We start from the raw sequence: 13,952 nt of genomic DNA on the forward strand, positions 1-13,952 counted from the left end.
AAAAAAAAAAAAAAAAAAAAAAAAAGAAAGAAATTTTCTCTGTGATACTGTGGTTATTCCTCCCCCCACCAAAATCATAGATACTAAGTGCAGACTTGCTTTTCATTTTCTGTGTACTTGGTAGGTTTCCAGAAATTATTTCTGTAGCAGTTATTAACTTTATCCTTAATTGTGAATATTTTGGCTAGGTCATTTTCATAATGTAAGAAAGGAAAGGAGTGTTTTTTAAAACAAGCTAGAATTTTTGTTGCTTCAGTAAAAATGAATGTTTAGCAGCATTGTTTATAGTTCTTTTTTTTTTTTTTATTTCCCGAGGGAGGGTCTCACTCTGTCTCCCAGGTTGGAGTGCAGTGGCATGATCATGGCTCGCTGCAGCCTCTGCCTTCCAGGCTCAAGCGGTTCTCCTGCCTCAGCCTCCCAAGTAGCTGGGACCACAGGTGCACACCACCATACTTGGCTAATTTTTGTATTTTTTGTAGAGACAGTGTTTTGCATGGTTGCGCAGGCTGGTCTTGAACACCCGCCTACCTTGGCCTCCCAAGTGCTGGGATTACACGTATGAGCCACCACACCTGGCCACATTGTTTATATTCTTTGTTCTGTAAAGGTGGCATTTTTTAAAATGACCTAAGATTTTGTTTCTCTCTCTCTCTTCCCTTTCCCTTACCATTTCTTTCTCTCTCTCTTTTTCTTTCTTTTTCTTTCTCTGTCTCTCTCTTTCTTTCTTTCTTTTTCTCCCTTTCTTCCCTTTCTTTCCTTTCTTTTGGTGGAGACAGTTTCCCACCATGTTACCTAGGCTGGTCTCAAATCCCTGGCCTCAGCAATTCTCCTGCCTGGGCCTCTCAAAGTACTGGGACTATAGGAATGAGCCACTGCACATGGCACTGGATCCAGATTTTTTCTTTTTTTAAATTTTGAGACAGAGTCTCACTCTGCACCAGGATGGAATGCAGTGGTGTGGTCATGGCTCACTGAAGCCTCAACCTCCCTGGCTCAAGCGATCCTCCTACCTCAGTCTCACAGGTAGCTAGGACTACCGGTACGTACCACCGTGTCTAGTTTGTTTTTTGACTTTTTGTCAAGACAAGGTCTCTCTATGTTGTCCAGGCTGGTCTCAAACTCCTGGACTCAAGACTCAAGTGATCCTCCTACCTCCGCCCCCTGAAGTTGGGATTATAGGTATGAGCCACTGTGCCTGGCCCTGGACCCATATTTTTATGTGCAATCTTCTTGTGTTTACATGTTAGTCTTAATACATTGCAAGCAGTCTTGACCAACAGGGAACCAGTTTGTGACTACTGTATTTTAAAGAGACTCTTTTCAGTTATATTATAATTATGATGACCTGGTACTTCTAAGTAATTTTAAACACGTAAACCCTTAAGAACAACATGAAAGAAAGAAAAGCCTTTCCCATGTCTGTCATCTAATTTTCTTTTTTTTTTTTTCTTTGAGACGGAGTCTTGCTGTCTCCAGGCTGGAGTGCAGTGGCGCAATCTCAGCTCACTGCGACCTCCACCTCCTGGGTTCAAGCGATTCTTCCGCCTCAGCCTCCTGAGTAGCTGGGACCACAGGCACATGCCACCACGCCCGGCATGGTATTTTTAGTAGCATGATATTTTGTATTTTTAGTAGAGATGGGGTTTCACCATGTTGACCAGGATGGTCTTGATCTCTTGACGTCGTGATCTGCCTGCCTCGGCCTCCCAAAGTGCTGGGATTACAGGCGTGAGCCACCGTGCCCGACCTGTCATCTAATTTTCTAATAACTTCTTTGGTTACTGGCTTCTCTGTAAAAGCATGAGATTTGTTTAGGGAAATGTGAGATATGTATTTTAAATATTTTAGTTAAATTAGCAATAGCATTTTATCTATATTCCTATAAAATTCCAATTAACTTGTTTCTATTTAGGTACATTAGTGAATTGGAATACTCATCTTTTGTATATGTATATGGTACCTTCTATGTTCTTTAATGTTCCCGATGAAAACTGCTACTCCTATAAGTAGTAGTATTTTTTAATAATCAATTTGTGTCTTATTTCTTTTCTTAAATAATTTTTTTCTACTTTTTATAGTGCTTTTTAAAATGCAGAAAAATGAAAAGTAGTGAAATGATCACTTACATACCCACTACCTATATTTGGCTGTTAACATTTTGCCGTATTTTATGGTTGAGTGAGTGATTTACTTAATCATTTGAAAAGTAAGTTGCAATAGTGCATGCACCTCCTAAAAATAAAAAGTTCTGTCTAGTAATCAGAATGCCATCTTATAAATTTGTATGTAAATATGAATATATATGTATATACGTAGGTTTATATGCTACGTGTGCTCTGCAACAGTGCTAAGGTGTACCCAGGAGATGCTAATGAATAAGACAATAATTTTCTTTTTTTTTTTTTTTTTTTTTTTTTTTTGAGATGGAGCTTCGCTCTTGTTACCCAGGCTGGAGTGCAATGGCATGATCTCGGCTCACCGCAGCCTCCGCCTCCTGGGTTCAGGCAATTCTCCTGCCTCAACCTCCTGAGTCGCTGGGATTACAGGCACGCACCACCATGCCCAGCTAATGTTTTTTGTATTTTTAGTAGAGACGGGGTTTCACCATGTTGACCAGGATGGTCTCGATCTCTTGACCTCGTGATCCACCCGCCTCGGCCTCCCAAAGTGCTGGGATTACAGGCTTGAGCCACCGCGCCCGGCCAAGACAATAATTTTCAAAACCCTGTGTCTTTTGTTGATTGTTTGCTACACAAAATTAAGGCTACATTGGATCTAGGTCAGAGCAGCTGTGATCTTTATTGCTATAATTCCTGGACAATACCCATTTTGAAAAGTTTGCTTTCACAAGACTTTCACAGATAAACCTAGTTGAGATTGGACTCTCCTAAACTCCTAGCCTGAAACTACAAGCAGTGCCTTTATTAGCCTGGGGGACCAGATGCTAATGGACTTAAGTCCCTCTTGGATCTCCAGGTAAATACCAGGGCGTTTACCTAGCTAAGCAAAGGCCCAGAGAGATGGCAAGCTTTAGCATTCTAGTAGAAGGTCTGGATATTTGGTGTCATTTGTTAATGTGTACCTATTACCCATTTTAGTAAGTTACTTAAAACTACAGAGAAAACCTAATGTGGAATAAATAGTCTAGCTAATCTTAAAATTTTCAGAATTTTAGTGGAATGTCTTTTCCATTTAGCAAGTTTTTGCATACCAATGCCAATACAGGTATTGATCGACTTAACGACCTTTGCAACTTACAACCATTCAACTTTATGAACGCAATCGCTAGCCACGACTGCTCCGCGTCTGGCAGCACAAACGTTGCCCAGCTGGGCATACGACAGTGCGGACCAGCTTCCAGCAGCACTACCATCTCCGTGTGCATATAGCCTACTCAACTTACAACCAAATTGTGTTACGACCGGTCTGTCGGAACCAATCGTGGTCGTAAGTCGAGCACTAGCTGTAATGATATGCTATTTTACCTGTCTGTGTGAGTACAGAATACAAAGGTGGATGTTATGTCATTGTTAACTAGAACATTATTGGGATTTTCCCACATTCACCCTAGAGCAGTTATAAAAAATATATACATTTAATTACATTTTTACTTTACTGTGAAAGATTTCCAATATTATGATTGCCTTCCTTTTTACTCCCCTTTTAAAATACGTTATTTTCCTGTATTGCAGATTTTTATTCTTAGGTACATTGACTGAAGTTTAATGAGAAGAACTGTGACCAGCTAGGAGAATTACTGCAAGGAATGGAATTAGCTCATAGCTTATTGCTGAATGAAGAAGCATACAATCAACTAGGTGAAGTTCAGAAGGCCGAGTTTATTTTTGAGTGGTTGAGCTATTTGGAGAAGCTGTTGTTAGCAACCAGCAGGGTGGGTAAAATGACAACATCTGTTTTTTTGTTTAAATGCCCATGTTTATTTACTTCCTTTGGTTTGCTTTTCTAGATTTTTCCAAAATAACCTAATTTAACTTAATTGTTAAAACTTAATGAAACATAGTACCTTTTCTGTTCCTTCATTCAGAATTTTTACTATTAAGGGCTGGGCACGGTGGCTCACGCCTATAATCCCAGCACTTTGGGAGGCCAAGGCGGGTGGATCACAAGATCAAGAGATCAAGACCAACCTGGTCAACATGGTGCAACCCCGTCTCTACTAAAAATACAAAAATTAGCTGGGCATGGTGGGTGGTACATGCCTGTAGTCCCAGCTACTCGGGAGGCTGAGGCAGGAGAATTGCCTGAACCCAGGAGGTGGAGGTTGTGTGAGCTGAGATCGCGCCATTGCACTCCAGCCTGGGTAACGAGAGCGAAATTCCGTCTCAAAAAAAAAAAAAAAAGAATTTTTACTGTTATAAGAAGTTTTCGCTATTCAGAAAAGCAGAAAAATTAGCTAATATTTTTGGTATTACTTTTAAAATATATGAAACAACAACTACTTTTTATTATACTTTGTTTCTTTTATTCTCTGCATCTGTGTTCCTCCGTGTACATAAAGCCCTGGTATAGTATAGTGCTAAACAATGTAGTGGGAGTTTTACTTTAAAAAGGTATGAAGACTTAAGGTGTATGAATTCAAGAGTGTGTGGTTAAACAGATTCTCTCTTAAAAGCTTATGACATGAGTAGAAAAAAGGAAAACCGATCTTTCATGCCCTTCACCTACATTCAGCAATTAACATTTTCCCATGTTTGGTTGATTAATTTACTAAGCCATTGAGGTGGTACTTTACTGCTAGCATACATCTCCTAAAAATATGAACTTTTTTTTACATAATCACAGTACTTTATGCAATGCAGAAGTGGTACAAAAACACTATTCATGGAGACATTTAGAATTTAACAAAAGACATTTTATTTGTGAATTTAAAATAATAGCATTCTAAACACATTCTTGTTCTAAGACAACAGGGAGCTATGTGACTCTAGTTATCAAATATTTGACAAGTTTGCTGATCTTTAAGAGAGAAAGAAATAAAAGCAACTTCTAGATGTGTGGAAAAAAATTAACAAAAGACAAATTTCTGTATACTAACAAATATTTTATTGTGGTAGGCCTCAGTCAGCACCTGAATACCATTAGCTTTGTAATGATACTGTGTACTCCTTATTCAGATAGCAAACAAGGAAAATGAAATAACATTATTAACATTTATACACATAAGCTTGCAAAAAGAAAATTGCATTACACTTAGGAACAGATCTGAATAAAACAGGTAACCATTACAAGGTCAGCTCTGGTTATAGATATAGATACTGCTTTATGCAGATATATATGGGGGAGATGTAGGCTTAATAACTCCAATTCTGTAGTTGAAAATACAGATTTGGGCATGCTGATGCATGTTGGTAGACCCAGTTACTTGGTAGGCTGAGACAGGAGGATTGCTTGAGCTCAGGAATTTGAGACTATAGTAAGTGCAGCACTATGATCACTCCTGTGAATAGCCATTGCACTCTAGCCCAGGGAACATGGTGCAACCTTTTGTATTAGTCTGTTCTCACACTGCTGTAAACAACTACCTGAGACTGGGTAATTTATGAAGAAAAGAGGTTTAATTAATGTACAGTTATGCAAGCTTAATAGGAAGCATGACTGGGAGGCCTCAGGAAACTTACAATCATGAGAGAAGGCGAAGGGAGAGTGAGAACCTTCTTCACATGGTGGCAGGAAGGGTTTGGGGGAAGTGTCACACACTTTTAAAGCATCTTATCCTGTGAGAACTTACTATCACAAGAACAGTATGGGGGAAATCCACCCCCATGATTCTTTCACCTCCTAGCAGGCCCTCCCCTGACACATGGGAATTACAATTCAACATGAGATTTGGGTGGGGACACAGAGCCAAACCATATCACCTTGTCTCTATTAAAAATAATACAAATTTCCTCTGCCTTTCAAACAAAAGTAGAAAGATTTAGAATTAATAGAGCCTTTATATTTGTTAACAGATATTATAGTATAATGTGGTTCAGAATTTTTAGAGGGATTTTTGGAGTTATTAGCAGGGCAACAAACTACCTGTTAGTCTGTCATAATGACCATGCTGCCAACTTATTTGTAACTTATAGTCAAAATGAATTTGTATTTTTCTTTTTCTTTTTTTTTTTTTTTTTTTTTGAGATGGAGTTTTGCACTTGTTACCTAGGCTGGAGTGCAATGGCGCGATCTCGGCTCACCACAACCTCCGCCTCCTGGGTTCAGGCAATTCTCCTGCCTCAGCCTCCTGAGTAGCTGGGATTACAGGCACACACCACCATGCCCAGCTAATTTTTTGTATTTTTAGTAGAGACTGGGCTTCATCATGTTGACCAGGATGGTCTCAATCTCTTGACCTTGTGATCCACCCGCCTCGGCCTCCCAAAGTGCTGGATGACCGATATGAGCCACCGCACCTGGCAAATTTGTATTTTTCAAGGGCCTTTTTAGTTCTTAAATATATGAAAGAGAAATTATATTAGAGGATCACATATAATTATATTGACTTTGAATTGTCTTTGTGTTATCTTTTCTAGAATGATGTAAAGGAGAAACAGAAGACTCTTGTTGAACAACTCCTCTCCTTGTTGAATAGCTCCCCAGGGCCGCCTACCCGCAAACTCCTTGCTAAGAATCTAGCCATTCTTTATAGTATTGGAGACACATTCTCTGTTTACGAGACAATCGATAAATGTAATGATCTTATTCGTAGCAAAGATGATTCTCCAAGTTATCTTCCCACTAAGCTGTAAGTGAAACATTAAAACAGAACAGAAAACAAAATATTACTTCCTGTTGTATCATTTTTGTGAAGTACCCATGGTACTTGACAATTTCTTTGAAACTGAATGCAAACTCAGTTTTACCCATTTTTAAAATATAACTTAAAGAAACTAACACTTTTCATATTGATTGCTGAGAAACAATTCTTCTACAAATACTTTAGACATATTTGAAGTCTAGATTTGAGATTCAAAACATCTTCCTAAAATTTTAGTAGTTGAGTATTTAAGAAAGATATTTTAAATTCTTCACGTTTTTGGATGCTTTTACAATTTATTCATTCTTAATCATAAAAATTGATAATAAATTTCATGTAGAAAAGTATTCTTCTAAGATCCTAGAAAGAACAGCTTAGTTTCTTTCTCTGTAGGATTTGGTTCATTTTATTACCTGTTATTTTTACAAAGGCAATGAGCCATATAGTATTTCTTTTTTTCTTCTGAGACAGAATCTCATTGTGTTGCCCAGGCTGGAGTGGCAGTAGCATGATCTTGGCTCACTGCAACCTCCGTCTCCTGGGTTCAAGCGATCCTCCTGTCTTAGCCTCCTGAGGAGCTGGGACTACAGGTGCATGCCACCACTTCAAGCTAATTTTTGTATTTTTAGTAGATACAGGGTTTCACCATGTTGGCCAGGCTGGTCTCAAACTCCCAACCTCAAGTGAGCCACCTGCCTTGGCCTCCCGAAGTGCTAGGATTACAGGCGTGAGCCAAATTGCCTGGCCACCATGTCATAATTCTATAGTTTCTGTTGGTCTAATTTTTACCTTATAACAATAACAGAATGTATTCCCCCATAATGTTTTCAGATTTCAAACTTGATAAGAACATTATATATTGTTTTTATTTTTATCTTTAAGCTTATCTTTTGATTAATATATGTAGCTTAGTTCTGTTGAAATATTTTGCAGAATTTTGTTTTGTAACAAATTTGAGGGTGTGGAATCTTTGGGCTGAGTAGTAGAGTAATCACAGATTGATACATCCTTATTATTGAAAGTATAATTATTTCATGTTCCTGTTAAGTGTCATGCCTTAGGATTTAACCACAGAATAGATTCTTGGAAATTTTATCCTTTCAAAGTAAAATTTAAAATAGTCACTTTTCAACAAATGATGCCGGTATAACTATATGTCCACATACAAAAGAATGAATTTTGACCCTTCTATCATACCATATGGAAAAAATTAACTCAAAATTGATCATAGATGTAAGTGTAACTGCTACAACTATAAAACTCATAAGAAAAAACATGGGGGTAAATCTTTTTGGCCTTGGCTTAGGCAGCGTTTCTTAGATAAAGCACCAAAAAGCAGAACTGACAAAAAATAAACGAGACTTCATTACAGCTAAAAATGTTGTGTTTCAAAGGATAATACAAAGAAAATGAAAAGACAACCAAGAGAATGGGGGAAATTTTTCAATAGTTATCCTTGTTCTAATGTTTTTTTATTCCTATTTTTTCAGCTGTGACTAACTTAAAATTTAAATGTTGTTTCAGTGCTGCTGTGGTATGTTTGGGTTCCTTGTACAAGAAATTGGGTAGAATACTGGGTAACACCTTTACTGATACGGTGGGGAATATTCTTAAAGCTATGAAGAGTGCAGAGGTAAGTAACTACAAGTTCAGCCAAAGAATGAAAAGACAGCATTTTATTGGTTTATGCTTTCCTGAGCAATTAAAAGAGCTTTACATATAACAGACATGCATAGATATGTATGTAAATATACCTGTAAATTAAATGTTTCTAGGTGATACACAGTATGTACTCTGTATATTTAATTCCTGTTAGAAAAATAGTAATGCAGTAGATTTTCATGTATTCATATAAACCCAAGCGGGCGAAAACTAAGGTATTCCACTGATAGGCCCATCCCTGCACTATTCTCTTACTCCGCCTTTTCTATCTGATAGTACTTACTGGCATTCTCTTACTCCATCTCTTCTGTCTGATGGTACTTACTGGCGTCACCACAAGAGCTTGTCACTGGGGACTACATAGTTGATAAACACTGTTTACCTTATGGATAGATGAGTTACTGTACTAGCATCCGAAGGTAGTAAGGAATATAATCCGAGGGGAAAGGGTGTGGAGGATGACCTCCAGATGACCTTTTAATTGCCAACAGAGTGTATTTTTAACCGTGTCTTCCTCATTTAAATATTTGTGTCATTTACTACTCTGGAACACCTTTTGTTTTTGAGAATATCTCTTCATTTGACTTCTAAGATACTAAGATACTATAATCTCTTGCCATCTGTAGTTTTACTGGTGTTGAAATTAAAGCATTTACTGTATATGTTTGTTTAGCAAAAGGTTTAATTCTGTGGTCCCAGTATATAAGGACAACTTCGCACCTTTATATGTAAAGACATGGACATGGCAGTTTGCACCTGTAATCTCATCTACTTGGGAGGCTGAGACAGGAGGATCACTTAAAGCCAGGAGTTTGAGACCACCCTGGGCAACATTGGACGACCCTGTCTCTACAAAACACAAATTAGTTGGTGTATGGTAGTGAGCACCTATAGTCCTAGCCCCTCAGAAGACTGAGGTGGGAGGATCACTTTAGCTCAGGAGTTCAAGGCTGCCGTGAGCTATGGTCATGCCACTGCACTCCATTCTGGGTGACAGAGCAAGACCCTATTGCTTAAAAAATACGCATTAAAAAAAAAAATCTAAAAACATCACACTGGTTACTCTTGTTACTTTATTTACAAAAATCATCTAGAAAACAGCTCTGAAGTAATTTATAGAAATGTTGGTTGGACAGTCACACATTTTTTTAAAATGTAACAAGGCAAAACATGGGAAAATTCCAATAAAAAATAGGTTAAATTTTAAGAAGGATGTAGCTGATTCAAGAACTTTCAGAAGTGAAGACTAATGTAAAACTGGTGAGAAAATTTGCTCATCAGATCATTTCTCAGCAATAGTTTCCCAAAAGACTGAAGAAAATGATTAAGGAGATTTTTAACACCTATAAATCTGGTTTTATTTAAAAGCAGATAGTAAGACATTTTATTTATTGAGATATATCCATTTTAAATTTTCTTCCTCCTTGCTGGGTGCGGTGGCTCACGCCTCTAATCCCAGCTACTCAAGAGGCAGCTGGGGCAGGAAAATTGCTTGAACCCAGTGAACTGAGATCATCGCGCCAGTGTACTCCAGTCTGGGTGACAAGAGTGAGACTCGGACTCAAAAAAAAAAAAAAAATTATCTTCCTCCTAATTCCACTGGTTAAGTTTTAACACTCTTTAGACTCCGTGGTTAATAGAGGATTACTGTATAGTTATAAAAATGTTTTATTGATAAGTATTTTGTTGCTTCCCTATTTTTAAAATTTTTTTAAGTAACATCCTTGAGCCATATCCCCTACTTTTGATCTTTGATTTAGTTGATCAGGTATCACAGCATTTTAGAGAGATTCACACCCACCAGTGATACACAACATTTGAAACTGGAATAAAAGTTAAGTTCAGAAGTTTCTTGTTAGCACCATTTTATTATGTTCACCTATGACTTTTAAGTGCCTTTTAATGGTATTACTATGAAATGATTCTTGACGCTGATCTTTGTCTTCCTCCAACTTTATCTACCTTCAGTGGCCATAACTTCCTGGGATATAAATATGATTTGGGGCATTTAGTAAAACATTAATAAAATAAGCAGCTCCTATTTCTTTCTTTTTTCTCTCTCTCTTTTTGAGACAGGGTCTGGTACTGTCACCCAGGCTGAAGTTCATTGGTACAATCTGAACTCACTGCACCCTCTGCCTCCCGCTGCATCCTCTGTGTCCCAGGCTCAAGCCATCCTCCCACCTCAGCCTCCCAAGTTACTATGACTAGAGGTGTACACCACTACGCCTGGCTAAAATTTGTATTTTTTGTAGAGTTAGGGTTTTACCATGTTTCTCAGGCTGGTCATGAAGTCCTGAGCTCAAGCAGTCAGCCCATCTTGGCCTCCCAAAGTGCTGAGATTACAGGTGTGAGCCACTGTGCCCAGCTAAGCAGCTGCAATTTTTTGAGTGTTTACTGTGTGCTATGCACTGTGGTGAATGTTTACCCATGAGGTTCATCTTACCCTCATTTTATAGATGAGGAAGTAAGTAAGAACAATTTAAAGTCACCAAGTTACTGAGGGTCACAGAGAAGTTCAAACCTAGGTTTTTAAAAATTCAAATTCCAAGACTTTTAAATTGTGAGTTAAACTATTCCAACCAAAAAATGATAACAAAATAACATCGCTACCAAATCTATTGAGCATCTGTTGTATGTCTGGGGTTGTTGTAAGCACTTTGCATGTATAACTCATTGATTCCTTAGAACAGCCTACAAGGTAGGCACTATTACCTCTATTTTTTTAATGAAGAAACAGATTTGCCCAAGGTCCTATCTGGTAAATTCTAGTAAACGGCAGAAATGACAGACCCTGCCTTTTTTTTTTTTTTTTTTTTTTTTTTTAATTGAGACAGAGTCTCACTCTGTCGCCCAGGCTGGAGTGTAGTGGTGTGATCTCAGCTCACTGCAACCTCCGCCTCCTGGGTTCAAGCAATTCTCCTGCCTCAGCCTCCCCAGTAGCTAGGACTACAGGCACGTGTTATGATGCCCAGTTAATTTTTTGTATTTTTAGTAGAGACGGGGTTTCACCAAGTTAGCCAGGATGGTCTTAATCTCCTGACCTCGTGATCCTCCAGCCTCAGCCTTCCAAAGTGCTGGGATTACAGGAGTGAGCCAATGTGCCTAGTCTGAGACCCTGCATTTTTAATGCAGCTATAGCAGCTATTTATTGAATGCTTAATGGCACGCAAGCTTTGTGCTAGGCACTTTTCATATAATTTTGTTTAATCTTCACATCAATCCTGTGAAATTTGTATCATGTTGAAATTCAGTGGTGTATACAAGTAGCTTTTCAAATAATACTTTATAAAATAGTAATTACTGTTTCTTGATGTCAGAATGAGTTGGTTAGTATGTACAAAATCTGTATTCAGCATGAGAGACAAATATCAATGTTTAATCCTGTTCTTTGCAGTGAAATTATTTTTTCTGTTTAATTTTTTTTTCATTTTGGTAGTCTCAAGGTCGATATGAGATTATGCTAAGTCTGCAAAATATATTAAATGGACTGGGAGCTGCCGCTGCACCTTGTCACAGGGATATTTATAAAGCTGCTAGATCCTGCTTAACAGATAGATCTATGGCTGTTCGTTGTGCTGCTGCAAAGGTAAGATGATCTAATAAGACTTGTAAAATTAATTTAAAGAAAATTAAATCAGATTATCTTTGTGAAAGCATTAGTAAAAGCTACATGATCTTGGTAGTTAGCCAGGATACGAAGTTCAGGTTTCCAGAATCTTAAGTATTGATTACTCTGCTATGTTTTCTCTCCCTAATTGTGTAAATTAAAATTTACATGTGTGGTTTATGTTGTTTTAAAGTGATTTTTTGTTTTATTTTTTATTTTATGTATATATATATATATTTTTGAGATGGAGTTTCATACTGTCACCTAGGCTGGAGTGCAATAGCATGTTCTGGGCTCACTACAACCTCCGCCTCCCAGATTCATGCAATTCTCCTGCCTCCCAAGTAGCTGGGATTACAGGTGCACACCACCACACCCAGCTAATTTTTTGTATTTTTAGTTGAGATGAGGTTTCACTGTGTTGGCCAGACAGATCTTGAACTCCTAACCTCATGATCCTGCAGCCTCAGCCTCCCAAAATGCTGGGATTACAGGCATGAGCCACCATGCCAGGCCTATTTTACTTTTAATTTATACCCTCTTAACATAGTTGCTTAGAAAATACAGAGAAGTTTTTTAATGTTAGAATTATTCTCCCAGTTGTTCATAGCCAATGCATTGATTCTAAAGGCATTTTTCATAACCTATGGAGTTAGAAGTGGGTCCTCCTCCCACCTTTTGTAAGTTCATTCTCTTCTGTAATATAATCTTTATGACTTTTAATAAGTATTAATTTGTTCCTATAATCATAATAGGTATTTTGAATTTGTGTATTATTTTGTTAGACCCTGATAGTTTCTGCAACTTATATAGCTCTGAATCTGACATTTGTATTTTATTTTTCATTAATTTCTGTTTGTCCAATTGAATAGTGTCTCCTTGAACTTCAGAATGAAGCCATCTTTATGTGGAGTACGGACCTGGACAGTGTGGCTACACTGTGTTTTAAATCCTTTGAAGGTTCCAATTATGATGTGCGGATTTCTGTTTCGAAGCTACTAGGCACAATATTAGCTAAAGCTACAATTTCTAAACATCCAGGAACAGGTAAATACATGTAATTATTTTCAGACTATCTTCTGTAATTTTTTTTCCCAGTTGTTATAAACAAGTATATATAGTGCTACTCATTATAAATCAATTTTAGGCCGGGCATGGTGGCTCATGCCCGTAATCCCAGCACTTTGGGAGGACAAGATGGGTGGATTACCTGAGGTCAGGAGTTTGAGACCAGTCTGGCCAACATGGTGAGACTCGTCTCTGCTAAAAATACCAAAGTTAGCTGGGTGTGGTGAAACGCCTGTAATCCCAGCTACTTGGCAGGCTGAGGCAGGAGAATCGCTTGAACCCAGGAGGCAGAGGTTGCAGTGAGCTGAGATTGTGCCACTGTACTGCAACCTGGACAACAGAGAGAGACTTCGTCTCAAAAAAAAAAAAAAATCAATTTCAATTCATAAACATTGGTGTAGGTCCTGAAATTTCCCAAACAATTCAGTAAAAATTAGAGAAAAATTTACAAGAACTCTTGAAGTGAGATGTACTTTATTCAGTCATTGTCTTCCTTTTACATTATGGCTTTTTTGTGTATGTGACAGGGTCTCGCTCTGTCACCAAGGCTGGAGTGCAGTGGTGCCATCTCAGCTCACTGTGACCTGTGCCTGTTGATCTGAAGTGATCCTCCCACCTCAGCCTTCTGAATAGATGGGACCATAGGCTCGCACTGTCATGCCAAGCTAATTTTTTATATTTTTTGTAGAGATGGGATTTCACCATGTTAGCCATGCTGGTCTCGAACTCCTGAGCTCAGGCGATCTGCCTTCCTTGGCCCCGCAAAGTGCTGGGATTGTAGGTGTAAGCCACTGCGCCGCAGCCATGGCCTTTTTTTTTTTTTAAAGTAATTATGAAGTGTTATCCAATGAA

General features: G+C 38.2%; 1 protein-coding gene across 1 annotated transcript in view; it reads left to right on the forward strand.

Annotated features, from left to right (window-relative positions):
- HEATR5A (HEAT repeat containing 5A) overlaps nucleotides 1-13,952 on the forward strand; it is a 126,464-nt gene that overhangs the window by 14,813 nt on the left and 97,699 nt on the right. The window contains exons 2-6 of the mRNA XM_032242668.1: nucleotides 3,707-3,892; nucleotides 6,537-6,748; nucleotides 8,285-8,393; nucleotides 11,862-12,011; nucleotides 12,905-13,079. Of these exons, the coding sequence (XP_032098559.1) occupies nucleotides 3,767-3,892; nucleotides 6,537-6,748; nucleotides 8,285-8,393; nucleotides 11,862-12,011; nucleotides 12,905-13,079 (772 nt within the window). The 5' untranslated portion in view covers nucleotides 3,707-3,766. The remainder of the gene's footprint in view (nucleotides 1-3,706; nucleotides 3,893-6,536; nucleotides 6,749-8,284; nucleotides 8,394-11,861; nucleotides 12,012-12,904; nucleotides 13,080-13,952) is intronic.

This window comes from Sapajus apella, unplaced genomic scaffold (genome assembly GCF_009761245.1).
Source record: "Sapajus apella isolate SASKATOON/1434 unplaced genomic scaffold, GSC_monkey_1.0 scaffold50, whole genome shotgun sequence".
Taxonomy (NCBI): domain Eukaryota; kingdom Metazoa; phylum Chordata; class Mammalia; order Primates; family Cebidae; genus Sapajus; species Sapajus apella.